Source organism: Arachis stenosperma, chromosome 9 (assembly GCF_014773155.1).
Source record: "Arachis stenosperma cultivar V10309 chromosome 9, arast.V10309.gnm1.PFL2, whole genome shotgun sequence".
In the NCBI taxonomy this organism is placed as follows: Eukaryota; Viridiplantae; Streptophyta; class Magnoliopsida; order Fabales; family Fabaceae; genus Arachis; species Arachis stenosperma.
Window position 1 is genome coordinate 123,068,999 of NC_080385.1, and position 24,238 is coordinate 123,093,236.

At 37.7% G+C, this 24,238-nt stretch overlaps 1 protein-coding gene across 1 annotated transcript; it reads left to right on the forward strand.

The window, feature by feature from the left end:
• The first annotated feature begins 17,001 nt into the window (after positions 1-17,001).
• On the forward strand, positions 17,002-22,743 carry LOC130951682 (pyruvate kinase isozyme A, chloroplastic-like). The gene is made up of 6 exons (XM_057880385.1): positions 17,002-17,667; positions 18,681-18,771; positions 18,892-19,085; positions 20,281-20,402; positions 20,992-21,470; positions 22,121-22,743. The coding sequence occupies exons 1-6, from the start codon at positions 17,137-17,139 to the stop codon at positions 22,420-22,422; spliced, it is 1,719 nt and encodes a 572-aa protein (XP_057736368.1). The 5' UTR covers positions 17,002-17,136; the 3' UTR covers positions 22,423-22,743.
• The last annotated feature ends 1,495 nt before the right edge of the window (positions 22,744-24,238 follow it).

Consider the following 24,238-nt stretch of genomic DNA (forward strand, 5'->3'; position numbering starts at 1 on the left):
CTTAAGGACTCTGAAGAAAAATAATACCTAATCTAAGCAACAAGATGAACCGTCAGTTGTCCATACACAAGAACAATTCCCGGCAACGGCGCCAAAAACTTGGTGCACGAAATTGTGATCACTACAACTTCGCACAACTAACCATCAAGTGCATTGGGTCGTCCAAGTAATAAACCTTACGCGAGTAAGGGTCGATCCCACGGAGATTGGTGGTATGAAGCAAGCTATGGTCACCTTGTAAATCTCAGTCAGGCAGACTCAAATGGATATGGTGATGAACGAAAATAACATAAAAGATAAAGATAGAGATACTTATGTATATCATTGGTGTAAGAGCTTCAGACAAGCGTATGAAGATGCCTTCCCTTCCGTCTCTCTGCTTTCCTACTGTCTTCATCCAATCCTTCTTACTCCTTTCCATGGCAAGCTCGTGTAGGGTTTCACCATTGTCAGTGGCTACTTCCCATCCTCGCAGTGAAAGCTAATGCTCATACACTCTGTCACAGTGCGGCCAATCACCGGTTTGGTTCCCGCTCCTACTGGAATAGAATCCCTCTTTTGCGTCTGTCACTAACGCCCAGCAGGTTAAAGTTTGAAGCACGTCACAGTCATTCAATCATTGAATCCTACTCAGAATACCACAGACAAGGTTTAGACCTTCCGGATTCTCTTGAATGCCGCCATCAGGTCCTGCCTATACCACGAAGATTCCGATTAAAGAATCCAAGAGATATTCACTAGAGCCTTGGTTGCTTATAGAACAAAAGTGGTTGTCAGTCACCTTGTTCATGAGTGAGAATGATGATGAGTGTCACGGATCATCACATTCATCAAGTTGAAGAACAAGTGATATCTTAGAACAAGAACAAGCGGAATTGAATGGAAGAACAATAGTATTTGCATTAATACTCGAGGTACAGCAGAGCTCCACACCTTAATCTATGGTGTGTAGAAACTCCACCGTTGAAAATACATAAGAACAAAAGTGATCATTGGTTTCGGCCCCAGAGAGGGAACCAGAAGAACCAAGATCTGATCTAAGAACTAGAAGTCCGAAGATGAAAATACAATAGTAAAAGATCCTACTTATAGAAAACTAGTAGCCTAGGGTGTACAAAGATGAGTAAATGACATAAAAATCCACTTCCGGGCCCACTTGGTGTGTGCTTGGGCTGAGCATTGAAGCTTTTATGTGTAGAGACGTTTTCTGGAGTTAAACGCCAGCTTTTATGCCAGTTTGGGCGTTTAACTCCCAATTAGGTGCCAGTTCCGGCGTTTAACGCTGGAATTTCTGTAGGTGACTTTGAGCGCCGGTTTGGGCCATCAAATCTTGGGCAAAGTATGGACTATCATATATTGCTGGAAAGCCCAGGATGTCTACTTTCCAACGCCGTTGAGAGCGCGCCAATTGGGCTTCTGTAGCTCTAGAAAATCCACTTCGAGTGCAGGGAGGTCAGAATCCAACAGCATCTGTAGTCCTTTTCAGTCTCTGAATCAGATTTTTGCTCAGGTCCCTCAATTTCAGCCAGAAAATACCTGAAATCACAGAAAAACACACAAACTCATAGTAAAGTCCAGAAAAGTGAATTTTAACTAAAAACTAATAAAAATATACTAAGAACTCAACTAAAACTACTAAAAACATACTAAAAACAATGCCAAAAAGTGTATAAATTATCCGCTCATCAACCCCCTCATTCAAACTCTAAGTTTGGTGTTGGGAGGTTCCAACATTGCTCTGAGTATCTGTGAGGCTCCATGAGAGCCCTCTGTCAAGCTACTGACATTAAAGAAGCGCTTGTTGGGAGGCAACCCAATAATTATATTTTATATAGTTTCTTTTGTTATTTTATGTTTTTTGTAGGTTGATGATCATAAGAAGTCACAAAATCCATTGAAAAAGCAAAAACAGAATGAAAAACAGGAAGAAAAACAGCACACCCTGGAGGAAGAAGTCACTGGCGTTTAAACGCCAGTGAGGCTAGCTGTTGGGCGTTTAACGCCCAGTCTGGCACCATTCTGGGCGTTTAACGCCAGAAAGGGGCACCATACTGGCGTTAAACGCCAGAAAAGGGCTAAAACCTGGCGTTAAACGCCAGGAATGGGCATCAGCCCAGCGTTTAACGCCAGAAATGGGTCAAAACATGATTTTTGATGCCATATGGTGCAGGGATGACTTTTCCTTGACACCACAGGATCTGTGGACCCCACAGGATCCCCACCAACCCCACCACCACTCTCTCTCTTCTTCCCCCATTCACCAATCACCTCAATACCTCTTCCCCAAAACTCATTCACCTATCAAATCCCATCTTTCTCTTCACCACTCACATCCACCCTTCATAAAACCCCACCAACCTCACCCTTCAAATTCAAACCACTTTCCCTCCCAAACCCAACCATAATGGCCGAACCTCATCCCCCCTCCCTCCTATAATTACCCTTCTTCATTCCTTCATTTTCACACAACCTAAACACCACTTCTCCCCCTCTTTGGCCGAATACACCACCATCTCCCTCTTCCTCATTTCTTCTTCTTCTACTCTCTTCTTTCTTCTTTTGCTCGAGGACGAGCAAACATTTTAAGTTTGGTGTGGTAAAAGCGTTGCTTTTTCGTTTTTCCATAACCATTTATGGCATCCAAGGCCGGAGAAACCTCTAGAAAGAGGAAAGGGAAGGCAAAAGCTTCCACATCCGAGTCATGGGAGATGGATAGGTTCATCTCAAGGGTGCATCAAGACCACTTCTATGAAGTTGTGGCCTTGAAGAAGGTGATCCCCGAGGTCCCCTTTTCACTCAAAAAGGGTGAATATCCGGAGATCCGACATGAGATCCGAAGAAGAGGTTGGAAAGTGCTCACCAACCCCATTCAACAAGTCGGAATCTTGATGGTTCAAGAGTTCTATGCCAATGCATGGATCACCAAGAACCATGATCAAAGTATGAACCCGGATCCAAAGAATTATCTCACAATGGTTCGGGGGAAATACTTGGATTTTAGTCCGGAAAGTGTGAGGGTGGCGTTCAACTTGCCTATGATGCAAGGAGATGAACATCCTTACACTAGAAGGGTCAACTTTGATCAAAGGTTGGACCAAGTCCTCACAATCATATGTGAGGAGGGCGCACAATGGAAGAGAGATTCAAGAGGCAAGCCGGTTCAATTGAGAAGGCATGACCTCAAACCCGTGGCTAGAGGATGGTTGGAGTTTATCCAACGCTCAATCATTCCCACTAGCAACCGGTCCGAAGTTACTTTAGACCGGGCCATCATGATCCATAGCATCATGATTGGAGAAGAAGTGGAAGTTCATGAGGTTATAGCCCAAGAACTCTACAAGGTGGCGGATAAGTCCTCTACCTTAGCAAGGCTAGCCTTTCCTCACCTCATTTGTCACCTCTGTTATTCAGTTGGAGTTGACATAGAGGGAGACATCACCATTGATGAGGATAAGCCCATTACCAAGAATAGGATGGAGCACACAAGAGACCCCTCTCATCATGAGATCCCTGAGATACCTCAAGGGATGCACTTTCCTCCACAAGACTATTGGGAGCAACTAAACACCTCCCTAGGAGAATTAAGTTCCAACATGGGACAACTAAGGGTGGAGCACCAAGAACACTCCATTCTCCTCCATGAAATAAGAGAAGATCAAAGAATCATGAGAGAGGAGCAACAAAGACAAGGGAGAGACATTGAGGAGCTCAAGCACTCCATAGGACCTTCAAGAGGAAGGAAGAGCCGCCATCACTAAGGTGGACCCATTCCTTGATTTCCTTGTTCTTTATTCTTCTGTTTTTCGAATTTTAGTGCTTATGATTATCTATGTTTGTGTCTTGTGATCATTAGTGTCTTAGTGTCTATGCCTTAAAGTTATGAATGTCCTATGAATCCATCACCTCTCTTGAATAAAAACGTGCTTAAATTGAAAAGAAAAGAATTGCATGAATTTTGAATTTTATAACAGTTTAATTATTTTGATGTGGTGGCAACACTTTTGTTCTCTGAATGTATGCTTGAACAGTGCATATGTCTTTTGAATTTGTGGTTCATGAATATTGGCTCTTGAAAGAATGATGAAAAAGGAGACATGTTACTGAGGATCTGAAAAATCATAAAAATGATTCTTGAAGCAAGAAAAAGCAGTGAAAAAAAAAAGAGAAGCAAACGAAAAAAAAAAGGGGAGAAAAAGAAAAAGAGAAAAAGAAAGAAAGAAATAAAGTTGTGATCCAAGGCAATAAGAGTGTGCTTAAGAACCCTGGACACCTCTAATTGGGAACTTTAGCAAAGCTGAGTCACAATCTGAAAAGGTTCACCCAATTATGTGTCTGTGGCATGTATGTATCCGGTGGTAATACTGGAAGACAGAGTGCTTTGGGCCACAGCCAAGACTCATAAAGTAGCTGTGTTCAAGAATCATCATACTTAACTAGGAGAATCAATAACACTATCTGGATTCTGAGTTCCTAAAGAAGCCAATCATTCTGAGTTCCAAAGGATAAAGTGAGATGCCAAAACTATTCAGAGGCAAAAAGCTAAAAGCCCCGCTCGTCTAATTAATACTGATCTTCATAGATGTTTTTGGAGTTCATTGCATATTCTCTTCTTTTTATCTTATTTGATCTTCAGTTGCTTGGGGACAAGCAACAATTTAAGTTTGGTGTTGTGATGAGCGGATAATTTATACACTTTTTGGCATTGTTTTTAGTATGTTTTTAGTAGTTTTAGTTGAGTTCTTAGTATATTTTTATTAGTTTTTAATTAAAATTCACTTTTCTGGACTTTACTATGAGTTTGTGTGTTTTTCTGTGATTTCAGGTATTTTCTGGCTGAAATTGAGGGATCTGAGCAAAAATCTGATTCAGAGACTGAAAAGGACTGCAGATGCTGTTGGATTCTGACCTCCCTGCACTCGAAGTGGATTTTCTGGAGCTACAGAAGCCCAATTGGTGCGCTCTCAACGGCGTTGGAAAGTAGACATCCTGGGCTTTCCAGCAATATATGATAGTCCATACTTTGCCCAAGATTTGATGGCCCAAACCGGCGTTCAAAGTCACCTCAAGAAATTCCAGCGTTAAACGCCGGAACTGGCACCTAATTGGGAGTTAAACGCCCAAACTGGCATAAAAGCTGGCGTTTAACTCCAAGAAGAGTCTCTACACGAAAATGCTTCATTGCTCAGCCCAAGCACACACCAAGTGGGCCCGGAAGTGGATTTTTATGTCATTTACTCATCTCTGTACACCCTAGGCTACTAGTTTTCTATAAGTAGGACCTTTTACTATTGTATTATAATCTTCGGACATCTAGTTCTTAGATCATTTGGGAGGCTGGCCATTCGGCCATGCCTAGACCTTGTTCTTATGTATTTTCAACGGTGGAGTTTCTACACACCATAGATTAAGGTGTGGAGCTCTGCTGTACCTCGAGTATTAATGCAATTACTATTGTTCTTCTATTCAATTCCGCTTGTTCTTGTTCTAAGATATCACTTGTTCTTCAACTTGATGAATGTGATGATCCGTGACACTCATCATCATTCTCACTCATGAACAAGGTGACTGACAACCATTCTTGTTCTGCAAGCAATCAAGGCTTAGTGAATATCTCTTGGATTCTTTAATCGGAATCTTCGTGGTATAGGCAGGACCTGATGGCGGCATTCAAGAGAATCCGGAAGGTCTAAACCTTGTCTGTGGTATTCTGAGTAGGATTCAATGATTGAATGACTGTGACGTGCTTCAAACCTGTAACCTACTGGGCGTTAGTGACAGACGCAAAAGAGGGATTCTATTCCGGTAGGGGAGGGAACCAAACCGGTGATTGGCCGCACTGTGACAGAGTGTATGAGCATTAGCTTTCACTGCGAGGATGGGAGGTAGCCACTGACAACGGTGAAACCCTACACGAGCTTGCCATGGAAAGGAGTAAGAAGGATTGGATGAAGACAGTAGGAAAGCAGAGAGACGGAAGGGAAGGCATCTTCATACGCTTGTCTGAAGCTCTTACACCAATGATAGACATAAGTATCCCTATCTTTATCTTTTATATTATTTTCATTCATCACCATATCCATTTGAGTCTGCCTGACTGAGACTTACAAGATGACCATAGCTTGCTTCATACCACCAATCTCCGTGGGATCGACCCTTACTCGCGTAAGGTATTACTTGGATGACCCAGTGCACTTGCTGGTTAGTTGTGCGAAGTTGTGTTTATGCCATGGTATTGAGCACCAAGTCTTTGGAGCCATTACTAGGGATTGTTTATGTTTTGAAAAGTATTGATCACAATTTCGTGCACCACATGTCCTAATCTACAATGCCAAGTTTCATGATTTATAGTGTTTGTGATAGCAGCAACACTAACTGAATTGCTGGTGTTGACTAGTTCTCTATTCTTTGCTTCTAATTTGACATAAGTTGCATCTGTATTGAAGATATACAAGCCACCTCTTTATCTAGTATGACCAATCATCTTCAAGAAAAGGTTTTCATGTATCTCACAGTGTGCATTGTTAAATAAAAATTGACAAGGTAAAAAATTAGTTGCTTCAAACACAGATATGAGATTAAAATTGAAAGAGGGCACATATAACACATTTGTAAGGTAAAAATCACGGGTTGAAATTATAGTTCCCCTAATTGTTGCTGTGGTCTCAGTTCTATTTGGACATTTGATTAACACAGGATCTATTGTGTGATGAGAGTGAAAAGTATCAAGAGAAAAAGTAACACATGCAGTGGCACCAGTGTCAATTATCCAGTCATGTGTGTGCAAAGAAATGTCAGAAGCTGATAAAATATGGTGTATATCTGCTGAAGGAGCTATCACTGTGTTTATGACTTGTGTTTGAAGAGAACTATGAGCATGATCACCTTTATGTTGTTGGAATAGAGAAATCAATACTTGTTTTTTATCTTCGAAAAACAAGTTGTCTAGACTTTTACTTTTCTCCTCTTGAGTTGAACACACATCAAGTATGTTGCCATCTCCACATGTTTTCTTAGTAACAATCATATTGTTCACATTTTCTACTCCAAATTTCTTTTGCAAATGAGGAGAAAATCCATTCTTATGGTAGCAGGTCTCTATGGTGTGTCTAGTCTTCGTGCAATGAGAACAACTTCTCATCATTCCTCTTCCACTACTAACTTTGCCTCGGCCTCGGTCACGTCCATCTCTGCCACCTCGATTTGTGATACCAGAATTTTCATTCAAGGTCATACCAAATTCTCTATTTTTTTCATTATCAGTTCCTCCAATATTGACAGCATTAACTAGCATCCTTTCTTCACTTTGATCTGAGTTGGTTAATTGTCGTTCTTATTGCAAAAGTAAAGAATAGATGGAATTCACACTGGGCATTGGCACCATTAATATAATATGTGATTTCACTGTTGTGTACTGCTCATTTAACCCTCTCAAAATTCTAACAGCATGTGTCTTGGTCTCTATATTCTCTGATGATCTTCAGTCCACATGAGCATGATGCTCCACAGGCACAGGATGGAATTGGTTTAAACTCATCAAGTTCTTCCTAAATTCCCTTAAGTTTAGTGAAATATGCGGTGATGGATAGATCTTCCTACTTCATCGCAAACATCTCTTCTTGAAGATCAACTATCCGAAACAAATCACCTTCATAGAATCTGTGCTTGAGATCGTTCCAGAGTTCCGAGGCCACGTTACACCAAAGAACACTCTGAAGAATCTCTGTACTTATAGAAGAATGCAACCACGATAGTACAAAGGTGTTGCATTTGTCCCGGGCTTCATAGGTTGAGTCAGTTTTATCAGGTTTCAGAATGCTTCCATCAATGAATCCCAACTTGTTCTTCGATTTGATGGATAGCCAAACCGATCTCACCCATGAGTGATAATTTCGAGTTGTAAGAGGAGTTTGAGTTAGTGATAAACCTGGGCTTCTATTTGGATGAAGGTAGAAGGGACTTGTCGGGTCTTAAATCGGGTTCAATGTTGATCTTCCTACTTGCGTTTGAAGGCTGACAAGTTGATTCATCAATCTTGTGAGATTTTGTAAATCACTCACTGAAAATGTTTGCAGTTGCAAATTTTTTGGATTATCCACTCCAACTTCTCGATCTGCCATAGATGTTGCAGAAGGAAGGGGCAAAGTTCACAATTCTTGCTTAACAATATTTGCAGCTCTTCCACGCTCACCGCATGATAAACCACTATTTTATGGTTCATCTTATGCTCAATTGAGTGGTTTTTATCAACTCTTTACTCACTTATTCATACAATTCGCATGTTTTACATTTTCCTTCTTGATTTTCTGCTATGATTGAAAACATGCTTCTTTGATCTTATATTTACTTATTATTAAACCTCTCTTATTACCATTAGATGCCTTGATATGTGTGTTAAGTGTTTTCAGATATTATAAGGCAGGAATGGCTTGGAGAATGGGAAGGAAGCATGCAAAAGTGGAAGGAATACAATAAGTTAGAGAAATTGCTAAGCTGTCCAGCCTGACCTCTTCGCACTCAAATGGCTATAACTTTAGCTACAGAGGTCCAAACGACGCGGTTTCAGTTGCGTTGGAAAGCTAATGTTCGGGGCTTTGATTTGATATATAATTTGCCATAGCTGCCCCGACGTCAGGCAATGCGAACGCGTGACCTGGCAGGAACGCAACCCGTGAGGCCGCGTGAGCCATGTGGCCGCGTCACTTTTTCGCGACCTGTACGGACCAGAAAGCGCTGGAAGTGACTTCTGGGCTGTTTCTAACCCAGTTTTCAGCTCAGAGAACACAGATTAGAGGCTATAAAGTGGGAAAAAGCATTCATTCATAACCATGCTTTCATAATTCAATTTTTATTATTTTAGATGTACTTTTTAGAGAGAGAGGTTCTCTCCTCTCTCTTAGGATTAGGATTAGGATTCCTCTTAAAGGATTTAGGATTTATTATTATTCCAACTTACAATTTTCTTCTGAATTCCAGGTTTAATATCTCCTTTACTTATTTTCCCAATTTAATTTATGAACTCTTTTATGTTGAATTTGAATTTATATTTAAACGTAGTTTGATTGCTTTATTTACATGAATGCTTTTAATTTAATTTAGATATTTTCTCTTTTGGCTTTGGTTGATTAATTGGTGACTCTTGAGTTATCAAACTCATTGTTGATTGAAAATTGGAATTCTTCAAGAATTAATTCGAGATCCAATAACTCTAACTTTTCCCAAGAAAAGACTGGACTTGAGGATTCGAATTAATTCATTTACTTAACTTACCTTCATAGTTAGAGGTTAACAAAGTGGGTGAAAAATTTAATTCTCATCACAATTGATAAGGATAACTAGGATAGAATTTCTAATTTCTCATACCCTGCCAAGAATTTATTTTACAGCTATTATTATTTTATTTTACTTGTCATTCAACTAACCTTTTACCTTAATCCAAAACCCCAAAACACACTTTTTCATAGCCAATAATAAGAACATACCTCCATGCAATTCCTTGAGAAGACGACCTGAGGTTTAAATACTCGGTTATCAATTTTAAAGGGGTTTGTTACTTGTGACAACCAAAACGTTTGCACGAAGGGATTTTTGTTGGTTTAGAAATTATATCTACAATGCGACTATTTTTATAAAATTCTTTACTAGCAAAAATCCCAACGTCAAAATGGCACCGTTGCCGGGGAATTGCAAACGTGTGCCTTATTATTGGTTATTGTAAGTATTTTTCAAAAAAAAAATCATATCTTTTTCAAAATCCTATCTTATCTTTTTCAAAATCTTATCTTTTTCAAAATATTTTCTTTTTATTAGTTTTTGTTTCTATTTTTTTTCTACTACTATGAATTCTCACCCCTCTGGCTTCAAGTTTGATTCCAATGTTATTGTTAGGAATGGACACTATAATGAGAACAAAAATATGCATCAAGGTCAAAGCAATCAAAGATGGACGGAGCCAAGAGGATCTGATCAACCCTTTAGGCAACAACACCTTCCAATATATCATGGACTAAGACCATTCTGCAATGCATACCAAAATGATAGATATCTTCAACATGACTTTGGACCACCATACTCACAAGCCTCTTTCAACCAAACACGTCCATATGACCCTAATCATTATCCACCACACCAACCACCCTACGAGCCATACTTAGAACCACCACCTCAATATTCACCATCTCCATATCCTTATCAAGATGAACCACCTTCCTACCATGAACCCTTTCTCCCAACAAATGAACCATCCTATCCACCCCAAACCTCCATGGAGAAAGCATTTACCGATCTAAACTCTACTATACAAGCTCTCGCCGCCCGAATTGGACCATCAAATACCTTCAACAATCAACCTTCAAGCTCTAGTGCACTTCCTTTTCAACCACATAATGATCCACCCATCCCATCACCACAATCCATGGAAGAGCACCCACATCCATCAATCCAAGAGCAAGATGATCCCCATGATGCTATTGATATGGAACAAGAGAGAGGATCGTCTTTGCAAATCCATACGTCATAAGGAGCTAAAGGAGGCACTAAAGGTGAAGGTAGAAGAGACCCTTGAAGGTGAAGGAGTAATTGAAAGGAATTGTCATGGAAAGGTAATCGTCAAGGAGGAACAAGAGTCAAGGGATCATTTCAAGGAAACAGCAGATCAATTTCATGCAACCCTTCATCAACTGGAGCAAGCAATAAATCAATTATCTTCCAGACGTTCAGACATCCAACAGACTCCCATGGTCCCATGTGGAGAATCCAATGAAGAACGTAGCATGAGAGAAACAATAGAGACTCCAGTGGACAATAAGGAGCAAGACTTTATACTGGAACAAGTGGAGAAAGCCATAATAATTGCAGAAGAAGAAGTGGTTGAGGATTTAGGAGATGCAGAACCTCCACGGGAACCTCAAGTCACAGAACCCTCTTCTAAGAAGTTTGAATTTATTGTTGAGGAAGGTGTACAACCTCCAAGGCATGTCATGATAGAAGACTTGGAAGAGGTTAATCAAGATATGGAGATTCAAGAAGAAGAGGCACAACCTCTCATGCCCTTGGTGAGCAATGAAGAAGAGATTGAATTGGCAGAAAGCTACCAAGAGGAAGAGGTTGAGATTGAAGAAGCTTACAAAGAGGTGGAAGTTGTCAGAGAAGAGCACAAGGGAGTGGAGCTTGCAAATTCATTAGAAATATCTCTCCCAAGACCATTACCGTCCAACACAACGTTCAAGTGGGTAAAATTTCTATCCTTATCCTTTACTTTCCCACTTAAATATGGGCTACTGGAGACGGATGGTCAACTCAGAGCTCTCTGTGGCATCAAGAGTAAGAGGAAGATGGTTAGTGGTAAGTATTGTCCTGCAAGGTTCAACATGATTATGTGCTCAAAGTTTAAACGTGAAGGTTGGTGTAGAGCTCAGTTGAATGGGTCTAGAAAGTTATTTGGTAACTCCCCTGAGGATTCTAGAAAGTTATTTGACAGCTCTCCTGAGGATTCAGATTATTTGCTACCGGATGGAATCATGATGATCAACAAGAAGACGGGTGCACAAGCAAAGTTTGGGATCCCGGAGGATATTGGACGTACAAACATTGGTGGGGATTCCTGGATTAGTACAAGCATAAGCCACCATAACAAGGAGCTCGTCAAATGTCCAACTTAAGGACTTTAACTAAAAGTGTTAGGTGGGAGACAACCCACCGTGGTATGATCGTTCCTTTTTCATTTTTATTTAGTTTTATTTATTTTCGAGTTTTATTTTATTTTATTATATTGAACCTGGTGTTTTGCATCACATTCATATTAACACTGCATTCTGCATTTTTTTTTTCAGATTCAAAAAAAAAACATGCACGCGACGCGGCAGCGTCGCTGACGCGTCCGCGTCACCAGTGCAATGGGAAGAAAAGAAAACAAACAGAAAGTCACGCGAGAGCGTGGTTGGAGGCGCGCCTTTAGCATAATTTGACCCCACGCGACCGCGTCACTTACGCGATTGCGTCATGTGGAATTTTGGCCTCCCACGCGACCGCGTCACCCACGCGGCCGCGTGCCATGAAAATCGACGTCAAAAAAGTGCATGGCCGAAAGTTGTGCTGGAATTTTGGCCATCCACGCGATCGCGTCACCCACGCGACCGCGTCACCCAGATTTTTGGCAAAATGCAATTCAAACAAAGAGTTGTGCGAATGCGAGGCTGCACTCGCGCCACTAGCACAAATCAAGTGACGCGACCGCGTGACCCACGCGTCCGTGTCGGTTGACCTTATTGCGCACCACGCGGCTGCGTCACCCACGCGACCGCGTCGCCAACGTCGCACACCTTAACCTAATATGCCAAAATATTTTATCTTTTATTCCCCAATCCTAATTTTTTCCTCCCTTCTTTCTTACTCACTTCTTTCCCTTCTCATTCTTCTTATCTTTCATTTTCTCTTACTTAATTGCATACTTTCATTCATTGCATTATTTTCATTGGTGTTAAACTTTCTTATTCAACTGTTACAACTTTTCTGGTATTATCTGGTGCTTAGTAACTTGTTTACACTGTTGGGTAATATTATTTAAATCAATGCTATTCTTCTATGATATTTGTATTCCTTTTTGCATTGACATGAGCTTACACTGTCTTTCATTACCCACACTTTCCTCTCCTATGTTTCAAATCTTGCACCAACTATCATGCCATGGCTTCTATTATTTTCTCACTTGCATGTTGTAGCTACCATGTAATTGAGACCCTTATTATTTGGCATTAACACCCATACTTTATTTATTTTTTTATCTTTATTTCTGGGTTACTTTTTCTTCCTTTTCCTCTTCTTTCAGGATGGCCACCGAGGAAGGGAAAACGAGAAACTTCTAAAAGGGAAAACAAACAAGTCCATCTGCACAATCTTTGGAGAAATGCATCAATTGAAGACACCCGTCCACTTGCACATCTCAGCATGCACCGAGGACGGTGCAATCTTTAAGTGTGGGGAGGTCGATACCAATCTCCATGGGTTAGCTATTTTCTTCTTCTCAACACCAATGTTTTATTTTATTTTCCTTGTTCATTGTTGCATTTGCATGATTGATTGCATGTTTGTTTTTTTGCATATTTTACCACTTGGTTAAAGTAATATTTTCTTTTTCAATAAATTTCTATAGTATTTCACTAATTTGAATAAACTTTTTGAAAAATTTGTTTGAAGAAATATTATTTTGGAACATAGTTTAGAGCCCGAACAAACAAAACCAGTGAGATTTTGAGCCTATTTGATTGGTTGCATTTTATCATCTAATATTTTATTTTTGGTGTGTGTTTTTCTCTCTAAAATTGTGATCTTTGTCTTGCTTAATTCTATATTTCCATTGTTTAATGTATGCATGCACTGATATGATTGAGGCCTTTGTTTCACTAAGCTTACATACCCATATGGCCTTACCCTTTCATTATCCTTTGCAAACCAATTTGAGCCTAATATACCTATTTATTCTTTACTTTAGCTCATTACTAACTCTAAGCGGAAAATAATAATGTCCTTAATTTGAATCCTTGGTTAGCTTAGACTAGTAAAAGTGCTCATGATTTAAGTGTGGGAAAGTTGGGTTTGAAATTATTTGGTTTGAATAATTGGGTGTTGTATATTTTAGTGAAATTGTGCAAAATAATAGTTGAGCACATATTATTGCATTCAATAGCTTAATCATATGCATTGAAAAAAAAAGAGAGAAAAAGAAAAGAGCAATTAATAAAAGGGGACAAAATGCCCCAAAGTAAGTGTTGGTATTAATGCATATGTACTAAACTCAATGTTAGGATGCATGAACATGTGGAAAGCACAGTTAATGGGAAGTTAGATTTTGCATTTTAATTAAATGGATTGTCTTAAGTTAAGTGTGAAGTTTATGTTATTAAGGATTCAAATTTTAGTCCACTTGGCCAAATACAATCCTACCTTGACCCTAACCCCATTACAACCCTTAAAAGACCTCTTGATTTGTGTATTGATGCATTACATTTTTGTTGATTGTTAGATGAAGAGCAAGTTAGAGAAAGCAAGATTAGTAGAGAATTGAGAGAATTGACCCTAGACACTTGAGAGTTAGAGTGATATACACTACCAAGTAAGGGTTCAGTGCTTAATTCTATGTTCCCTGCTTTTATGAGCTATCTTCTTCTTGCAAGTTATTTGTATTGTATTTTGTGATTTGAATTAGTGAAATCCAGTTCATATTTATTCTTGAAAGATTTATTTACTTTTTCACCAAGTAGGTAGAAACATTTTTGCATTTAGTTGCATTCATAGGTTGCATCTCATACATTCTATCATTCCTCATCATCTCTTTATAGTTTCTCTTGAGTTTAGCATGAGGACATGCTATTGTTTAAGTGTGGGGAGGTTGATAAACCACTATTTTATGGTTCATCTTATGCTCAATTGAGTGATTTTTATCAACTCTTTACTCACTTATTCATACAATTCGCATGTTTTACATTTTCCTTCCTGATTTTGTGCTATGATTGAAAACATGCTTCTTTGATCTTATATTTACTTATTATTAAACCTCTCTTATTACCATTAGATGCCTTGATATGTGTTAAGTGTTTTCAGATATTATAAGGCAGGAATGGCTTGGAGGATGGGAAGGAAGCATGCAAAAGTGGAATGAATACAATAAGTTGGAGAAATTGCTAAGCTGTCCAGCCTGACCTCTTCGCACTCAAATGGCTATGACTTTAGCTACAGAGGTCCAAACAACGCGGTTCCAGTTGCGTTGGAAAGCTAACGTCCGGGGCTTCGATTTGATATATAATTTGCTATAGCTGCCTCGACGCCAGGTGACGCGAACGCGTGAGTCACGCGGACGCGTGACCTGGCAGGAACGCAACCCGAGCGGCCGCGTGAGCCATGCGGCCGCGTCACTTTTCTGTGACCTGTACGGACCAGAAAGCGCTGGAAGTGACTTCTGGGCTGTTTCTGACCCAGTTTTCAGCCCAGAGAACACAAATTAGAGGCTATAAAGTGGGGAAAGGCATCCATTCATAACCATGCTATTCATAATTCAATTTTTATTATTTTAGATGTAGTTTTTAGAGAGAGAGGTTCTCTCCTCTCTCTTAGGATTAGGATTAGAATTCCTCTTAAAGGATTTAGGATTTATTATTATTCCAACTTACAATTTTCTTCTGAATTCCAGGTTTAATATCTCATTTACTTATTTTCCCAATTTAATTTATGAACTCTTTTATGTTGAATTTGAATTTATGTTTAAACGTAGTTTGATTGCTTTATTTACATGAATGCTTTTAATTTAATTTAGATATTTTCCCTTTTGGCTTTGGTTGATTAATTGGTGACTCTTGAGTTATCAAACTCATTGTTGATTGAAAATTGGAATTCTTCAAGAATTAATTCGAGATCCAATAACTCTAACTTTTCCCAAGGAAAGACTGGGACTTGAGGATTCGAATTAATTCATTTACTTAACTTACCTTCATAGTTAGAGGTTAACAAAGTGGGGGAAAAATCCAATTCTCATCACAATTGATAAGGATAACTAGGATAGGACTTCTAATTTCTCATACCCTACCAAGAGTTTATTTTACAGCTATTATTATTTTATTTTACTTGTCATTCAACTAACCTTTTACCTTAATCCAAAACCCCAAAACACACTTTTTCATAGCCAATAATAAGAACATACCTCCCTGCAATTCCTTGAGAAGACGACCCGAAGTTTAAATACTTGGTTATCAATTTTAAAGGGGTTTGTTACTTGTGACAACCAAAACGTTTGCACGAAGGAATTTTTGTTGGTTTAGAAACTATATCTACAACGCGACTATTTTTATAAAATTCTTTACTAGCAAAAATCCCAACGTCACCGCACCATGATGAAATCCGTTTTGAGCTGCAGATTTCTTAGTGAAAAGCAAGTTAAAGAAGAGAGAAATGTGTCTATTGCATTAGTGGATAATCACAACTTTACTGAGACAAGAAATACAGTTATATATAGCCAAAAAAAAGAAAAAAATAAAAATTATACTAGTTACCTCTTCATATTCTATTATGCAGTTGTGATATACTAATGTCATACAATACCAATAAAAGAGAGAGTACTGGGAGTACTAGTAATATTCATACATTAATACTCTCAACTACTCCAAATTTGGGGACTACAACAAAGTCAAGAATAAGATTCTCTCCTTAAAAGAAACTGCCAAAATAAAAGTAACCACTAAAACTTTTTGAAATTGAACCTAAATTGTTTCTTCCAAGAGCTTAAGTAATTCAATTAGAAATATACAAAAGATATATCCAATATTTATATCGAACTTGTTCATCTCTACAAACATTTCTAGCAAGAGTAGTTTTTTCTGAGGCACCAATTTCAGAAATGCCGACAACCTAGAATCAAACAAGGAAAAAGAGCGCCTAAGAGAGGAAAGGAGAATCGCAACGTGCTGGAGACAGAGGAATAAATATTTGCGTCACGTCAGAGAGAGAGAGGGAAGGAGAATCGGATGTTCCTCTTTGAATTTGGATCCTCTAAAATTTGAATTTTTACTTTAGAAAGTAAAGTTTGATCTCTCACACTTGAATGATTTCTCTTTCATATTTTCTCTTAGTCCCACCTATAAAATAAATAGTGAGAGATCACACTTCTCCCTCTAAAGTGAAATTCAAAATTTAGAATATTCAAATCCTTCATCTTTCTAGCTTCTCTATATTTACAAGAATTTAATTTTAAAGTATTAATAATGATTTTACATAATTGTCTGATTATAATTTTTTTTATAATTATTTACGTAATCAAAATAAAAAATAATTATTTTTATTAATATATTATTAATGCATATGTAAACATAAATCGTTTATTAAAATTAAATTCTTTTTACAAGAGAATATTCACCGTGGAACACAGTAATTAGTCCCTAGCTGGACTGCTGGAGTTTGTAACATGGATAAAATACCCAAAGAAACAGTGAATTTGAGGCATTGGATAAACAACAAAGTTACAAATCACAAATCACATGTGATTGTGTCGTCGATTTTGATTCGGAGGGCGATAACTCCCACACTCTACTTCGGTCTCTCCGCCCCCCAAGAAAAAGATACTCTTGTCTCTCTACCGTCCCCGCCACAGCCACCATGTCACACTCCCTCCAGCTCTTCGCCCCACCACTACCACCGCCACTCTCCTCCACTCGCCAAACTCCCCTCCACACCACTCCCCACCTCTCCCTCCTCCCCCGCCGCTCTCCCCACCTACAATTCTCCCTCCGCGCCTCCTCCGACCCCTCCGTCATCGTCTCCGACAGCAATGGCGTCGCAATGTCCCCCTCCTCCGGCACCTCCGATCTGAGCTCGATCGAGGGGGACGCCGTGACGGAGGCAGAGCTCCGGGAGAACGGGTTCCGAAGCACGCGGAGGACGAAGATAGTGTGCACCATTGGGCCCGCGACGTGCGGTTTCTCGGAGCTTGAGGCTCTGGCGGTTGGGGGAATGAACGTGGCGAGGATCAACATGTGCCACGGCACGAGGGAGTGGCACAAGGAGGTCATCGATCGCGTCAGGAGGCTCAACCACGAGAAAGGCTTCGCCGTCGCCATCATGATGGACACTGAAGGCAGCGAGATTCACATGGGTGATCTTGGTGGTGCTTCCTCTGCTAAAGCTGAGGTTTATATCTTTATATCTTTTGCATGGTTCTACTTCTTCTGTTAGCGAGTTCTTACTTAAAAAACAAAAAGAATGTTTTTTTTATTACCTATTTGTTATTTTATTCTTTTGATTAATCACAATTGTGGGTTACATTGTACTCCCCCATGTCCAAAGGAAACTCCCCCTTTGTATTAGGAAGGAATTTAAATCCTAAAGAAAATGATTTCTATACTGAAAGATCGCTTTCAAAAGGAAAAAAAAATGTTTTTTTTAACTCCTGAATGGAAGTTGATATGAATAATTTATCTGGAAAGCGATATCTTTTTGGAAAGAGTTTCAAAATGATTCATATGAGCATGTTTTCTGCCTCTATATGTAAACTCTGCATAGTGTGGGTGCAAATTATACTGATTATCTTTGCATTCCTGTGTGCAAAAATTGATAGAATGTTAAAAGGTCAATTGTTTCAAAGAATCATTGTTCTTCTGGAATTTATTTTATTATAATTATTAGTTTTTTTAGTTAGAAGATATCACTTTTTAATCAACTTAGTCTTAGAGAAATGTACCCTTAATCTCTTTGACTGCTTTTCTGGACAATTGTTGGAAGCTTTTCTCAAGCTATTTTGCAGTATTATTAAATAATTATCATATTATACTTCCACAATGGGTTGGTCTTGCTGGTAAATAACCTTCATTTCAAATACAAAGTTAAATCCAAGAGAAACATCTTTTGCTGCGAGATTATATAAGGCTCATGTTCTTCTTGTTGAAAGAACATTAGTCCTGTAGACAATTTATCAACATTACAATGTGTGTATAAATTACTTAGTCAGAAAAGTAATGCCATATAAATTACTCGTCTGTCTTGTAAAGTTTCAGGGTTAATACTTTTTTTTTCTCAACATTACAATGTGTGTAATTTGTGCAGCTTTGATTAATGCAAACTTAAACAGTTTCATAAACCTTGTTGTTTATGGATCTACTTCAAATGATGAGTTGTTGTCGTGTGCTTTGAATATTCTCGTGCAGGATGGTGAGGTATGGACTTTCAGTGTAAGAGCCTTTAATTCAACTCTTCCGGAACACACCATCAATGTGAACTACGATGGTTTTGCTGAAGGTTAATATTTCTGAATAAACTCTATACATTTAGTTTCTTTTGAGGAATTGTGTTTCTGGTTTTATTTGTCAACTGCTGCTGAAGTTGTTAGTTCATTCCTTCTAAAATATGATCTACCAGATGTTAGAGTGGGCGATGAACTTGTAGTTGATGGAGGAATGGTTAGGTTTGAGGTGATCGAAAAGATAGGCCCAGATGTCAAGTGCCTTTGTACAGATCCTGGGCTGTTGCTGCCAAGAGCCAATTTGACATTTTGGAGGAATGGCAGTCTAGTACGTGAAAGGAATGCCATGCTACCGACAATTTCTTCAAAGGTTCTCAATTCTTCAGCCTTCTCACATTGGTTGTTTTACTTATTTGCTTGGTTTTAATCGGAATGATGGAAAAACACATGGTTCATGGAATAAGAACACATATATTATTCACATTCACAGTTGGAAAGCAGTAAGTGGATATAGTTCTGTCGAAGTTTTGCAACTATTACTTTAGGAAGACCATACAAAATTTTGATGTTTGTTTGGCTAATTGACCCAGACAATAAAAGTCTTCAAATTGTTTGCTGACTCTCTAATTTATAAAAGGGTTCAAATTCTAATCTTGTTAGTGATAGTGTTCTTTTCCTTTGATCTGTTCCATAACTCCATAAGATAGATATCAATTCCACTCCTTGAACACTTCAGCTCTTGCCTGGATAACTTTCTTATTGGTATCTTCTGAGCTACTTGCCACTTGTATAATTTTCAGCAGTTTACAAGAATGAAATATTTTGAGCGCTTAAAGTAATCTTATTATAACCTTCTCCTAAGAAATTTTTGTTGTACCACTGTGATTCTTTAATATAGTTATGCTTGTCTTTTTGCATATATGAGTAGCATTAATTTTAATTAAGTAGCTAGAATTTGTTCCCTTGTCTTGACTTATATATGAAGTTATGATCATCCAATTCTTATTCCTGCACTACTTTTCTTCCCATTTTTTTTTCTTAGTTCAAAAATTTATTCTGGAGCATTTGAAAATATATTACAATTTGGTTGTGATGATTATAAGTGTATTGATAAGTCGGTTTCTTTTTCTATAGGGGGTTTTCAAAATTGATTATTTCCTTAAAATTAATCAAATTCAACTGCTCCACAAGATCAAATTGACTAGTGAATGCTACATGGCACTACTACTCCCCATATAACATAAGCCTTGAAGGAAACATGTTCACTGTGGTTAGGTTGATATCTATTCAAGTTAATTAGAAAGTGGTGCTTAAGGTCATAGTAACTTTGAACCATGTGATGCACATGCTGCTGGGAAATGGTTTACAATGATGCATTGTGTGGTGGGATCTACAATTCTACATTTCCATTATCATATTTTTCTTTAGGTTTTATGATTTTAACTGTTCATATTGAATTTCAGATTATTGGATTTTTCATGATAAATTTCCTCGGATCAGAAAGTCTCCATACCTATTTATATTAATTTTCATTTTTCTAATTCGTCACGATTTTCAATGTCCAGGATTGGTTAGACATTGATTTTGGTATTGCTGAGGGCGTTGATTTTATTGCTATTTCATTTGTCAAGTCTGCTGAAGTTATTAAGCATCTTAAAAGTTATATTGCTGCACGATCTCGTGATAGGTATGTATTGAGAAAATTTTAAACCTGATACAAATGTATATTATTATCGTATACAAGTGACAAGTAGGATATCACTTATTTACCTGCTTGGGTTTCTTTTACCTTTGGTCTTTGGGTGACAAAATGATTTTATTGTTGTTTGTGCTTTACTTCTCTGTCTTAGGAATAGCTGTGAACTACATTTCATAAAATGTTTGAGAAAAAGAAAAATGAAAAAGAGCTATTGATCTCGTCCAATACTTAATGTCATACTTGCAGGCTTGCAGTGTGTATCTGCATATTTTAATATCAAACATGTGGGGGATTTATTCTGTCTATGTAATTGAATATTACAGTTGTTCAACTAAAAGAGAGAGTGATTTTATTTACGGGTGTATAAAATTAATGCAAAGCTTGGACAGAAACAAGGATTTTTAGACTGTTTCCGTTAGAATAGGATATCACATTTTTGTGAAGTTACACCAGCAAGTAGGTAGAAGATTGTTTATGTCTGCGTGCACGTGCAATGTGCTCTCATTGCCTCATCCACTGTTTAGTTTTTGACTTTCATACAATGTGGAATGTGCTAAACTTGGCCTTATCAATGCAGCGATATTTCTGTCATTGCAAAGATAGAAAGTACGGATTCGCTGAAGAACTTGGAGGAGATCATTCAAGCATCTGATGGAGCTATGGTGGCACGAGGAGACTTGGGTGCCCAAATACCCTTAGAACAGGTTCCGGCTGCCCAACAGAGGATTGTTCAACTTTGCAGGCAGATGAATAAGCCTGTCATTGTTGCCTCTCAACTACTTGAATCCATGATTGAGTACCCTACACCTACGAGAGCTGAAGTAGCAGATGTTTCTGAAGCAGTCCGACAACGTGCTGATGCATTGATGCTTTCTGGTGAGTCGGCCATGGGACAGTATCCTGAGAAGGCTTTAACTGTTTTAAGGAGTGTTAGCTTGAGAATTGAAAAGTGGTGGAGGGAAGAGAAACGCTATGAAGCTATGTTACTTCCCTCAGTTGGGAATTCATTTGCGGAAAAAATATCTGAGGAGATCTGCATTTCTGCTGCAAAAATGGGTAAGTTATCTTCAAATCTTGACTCTTGCTGTTTGTTGGTTTTCATTATCTTGTCCCTGCATTATGTGTGATTTGTCAATACTGCATATTTGATTGATCTGTAGCATCAGCATATACTGTCTAAGGTTGAAAAAATACTGTAGGGTATCATATTATGGCCTCCATTTTCAAATAGTTGCTCACAATTTTGTTTTTCACAAGGAAATGTAGGTCATACTTCTTTTTTCTCCTTCTAGTTATATCCCAAGAGCTGATAGTAGTGCAGGACAAAGAATAGATAGAAATAGATAATTAGAAATGAAGAGGAAGTACTGATGGTTATTTATTAATACAACTAGATTTCTGTAATGTATAGACTTTTCTAATCATGTCCTTAAACCCTGAGCATATTTTATGCTGAAATTTGAGAACGGAGACTGTACTATCCAATTGGTATATTTGATAAGGTGACCATGACCCTATAACCATGATATTGTGGCTTTAAGAATATTAATGCTTAAAGTGACTCATGCTGATAGCACTTTTGGATAATTCATCACTGTTGTCTTCTACAGCCCTTGCTGTGTTCTTGACATTATTTGATTTAGTAAGGATCTTTTCGCCTTAGATTGCGTAATACGAATCTTAATTTGGGTTTTATTTTTTTGCAGCCAATAATTTAGAGGTGGATGCTCTTTTTGTTTACACGAAGACTGGGCACATGGCATCTTTGTTATCACGCTGCCGTCCTGATTGCCCAATATTTGCTTTTACTACCACGACATCCGTGCGAAGGCGTCTGAACCTCCAGTGGGGCCTGATACCTTTCCGGCTGAGCTTCTCCGATGATATGGAGAGCAATCTCAATAAAACCTTTTCGTTGCTTAAGGCCAGAAATCTGATCAAATCAGGCGACCTTGTTATCGCTGTCTCGGATATGTTCCAGTCAATACAAGTTATGAATGTTCCTTAAGAACTCCGAAACAACACTTCTCTCAACATTTCCTGTTTATATTTCTATGTCGTCCCGAATTCAAAAACTTGTGATGCTGCTATAGAGGTCTGATATGGGAGCAGAAGCAACATGCAGTGAAATTCAATTGTGTTTTATGTCATTTTAATAATGAGCTTGGATTAGTGTTTCAAAAGAGTGCAACCAAAAACTTGGGAGAATTTTGTGCTTTTGTGCTTAGTTGAGTTATATTGCAGTGCATGTAGAGAGCAATATTTTACCCTTGTAAGGAACCTGAAGTTTTTGTATGATTGTATCTAATGTTATAGTTACACTGTAGCATTGCATAATTAATAAATATTTCACTGTTGCCACTGTGGGCCTTGTCAGATATGCTCATTGTTTTCATGAATCACATGAATCATACAATCATATGTTGTGGCCAATTTCCTTGGTTGCTTCACATAACAATGGATTTTGGTAATTGTGATTGAAGAATGTAAGCATTCTATTGTTGATTGAGGAAGGGAAATAAAGTGTGTTAGCAAAGCAATATTCTTTGTTGTTCACGTATACTTTATTTATTTTCTTTTTATTTGGTTACTTGAGGGATAAAGCATGAAGAATGCACGGCACAATGTCATCAAGTGATTGAAGCATTAGCTAATATTTCATATTTGTATCTGTATTTCTCTAAGCTATTTAGTCTTTTCCCAAAGAAATTCCTCTTTTAATTGCGTTTAAATACATCTAAGGTATGGCATTTATTCTTGGATGAAATAAGTAATAAAGAGCTTGAATTTTATACATACGTGGAATTGTGGATGTATTAATGCTTGTTTTGAAATAACTTATGCTGGTAGAATTGAAATAGTGAAACTGTGTCTCATCTATAAACGCTGTTTACTAAATAAGGAGTGTTATACTTATTGTTAGTTAAGTAGACCTTAATTTTCTATTTATTATATTTCATATCAATGATAATAATTCAGATTTAGGATTTAAGTTTACAATTTAGTATTTTTAGTCTAGAGTTTAGGATATAAATTTTTTTTCTTTACCTTTAAAATAGCAAAGTTAATTTTTAAGATCAGTGCAGTTCTTATTTTCTTCGAAGTGCATAAACATTTGCCGTGAAACTACAACTATGCATACTATTTCTATATTCAGATCAAGCTACTAGCATTTGGTTAAATTTAAGTGGTTTAACACTTTTTTTCCTTCTTAAAACAAAGTTTTAAATTCAATTTTTGAGAATGAAAAAAAAAAAAAGTTACTGTAGTAAATTGATTTTTGAGTTAGATTAGTTAAAGTTTTGTCTAAGCCAACTATATATATATATATATATATATATATATATATATATATATATATATATATATATTCACTCTTCCATTACTTTTGTTTCAAAACTTGCTTCTTAAAACAGTGAGATTCATAACTGAAAATCTTAAATCAGATTTGGAAGCAAGATGATGTTGAGCTTTCTTGCATTCAAAAGGCATCCTAATATGGCAACTAATGCAAACCGCTGTTCAAATTTAATGGAAAGTTTGTATTATCTTGCAAGAATTTTCATGATTTTTGGCATCTGTCAAAAAATAAAATAGAATAAAATAAGAATAAGATAGGGAGGAAGTTATCTCATACACAGAATTTGCATTTTTTTTTAGGAAAAAAAGACACATACAAGCAAACAATGGGAGTGGTAAAACATTAAACCATTTACTATAATATAATATATATATATATATATATATATATATATATTTCCAACTGTGACATTAATGAGTACTATAATATAAATATATGAACTGATTTAAGTTTCAGCATTCAA

Coding starts and splice junctions, on each gene's coding strand:
- LOC130951682 (XM_057880385.1), top strand. CDS start 17,137: ATGTCACACTCCCTCCAGCTCTTCGCCCCACCACTACCACCGCCACTC. Junction 19,086..20,280: donor TACCGACAATTTCTTCAAAG/GTTCTCAATTCT, acceptor TTCAATGTCCAG/GATTGGTTAGACATTGATTT. Junction 20,403..20,991: donor GCTGCACGATCTCGTGATAG/GTATGTATTGAG, acceptor TTATCAATGCAG/CGATATTTCTGTCATTGCAA.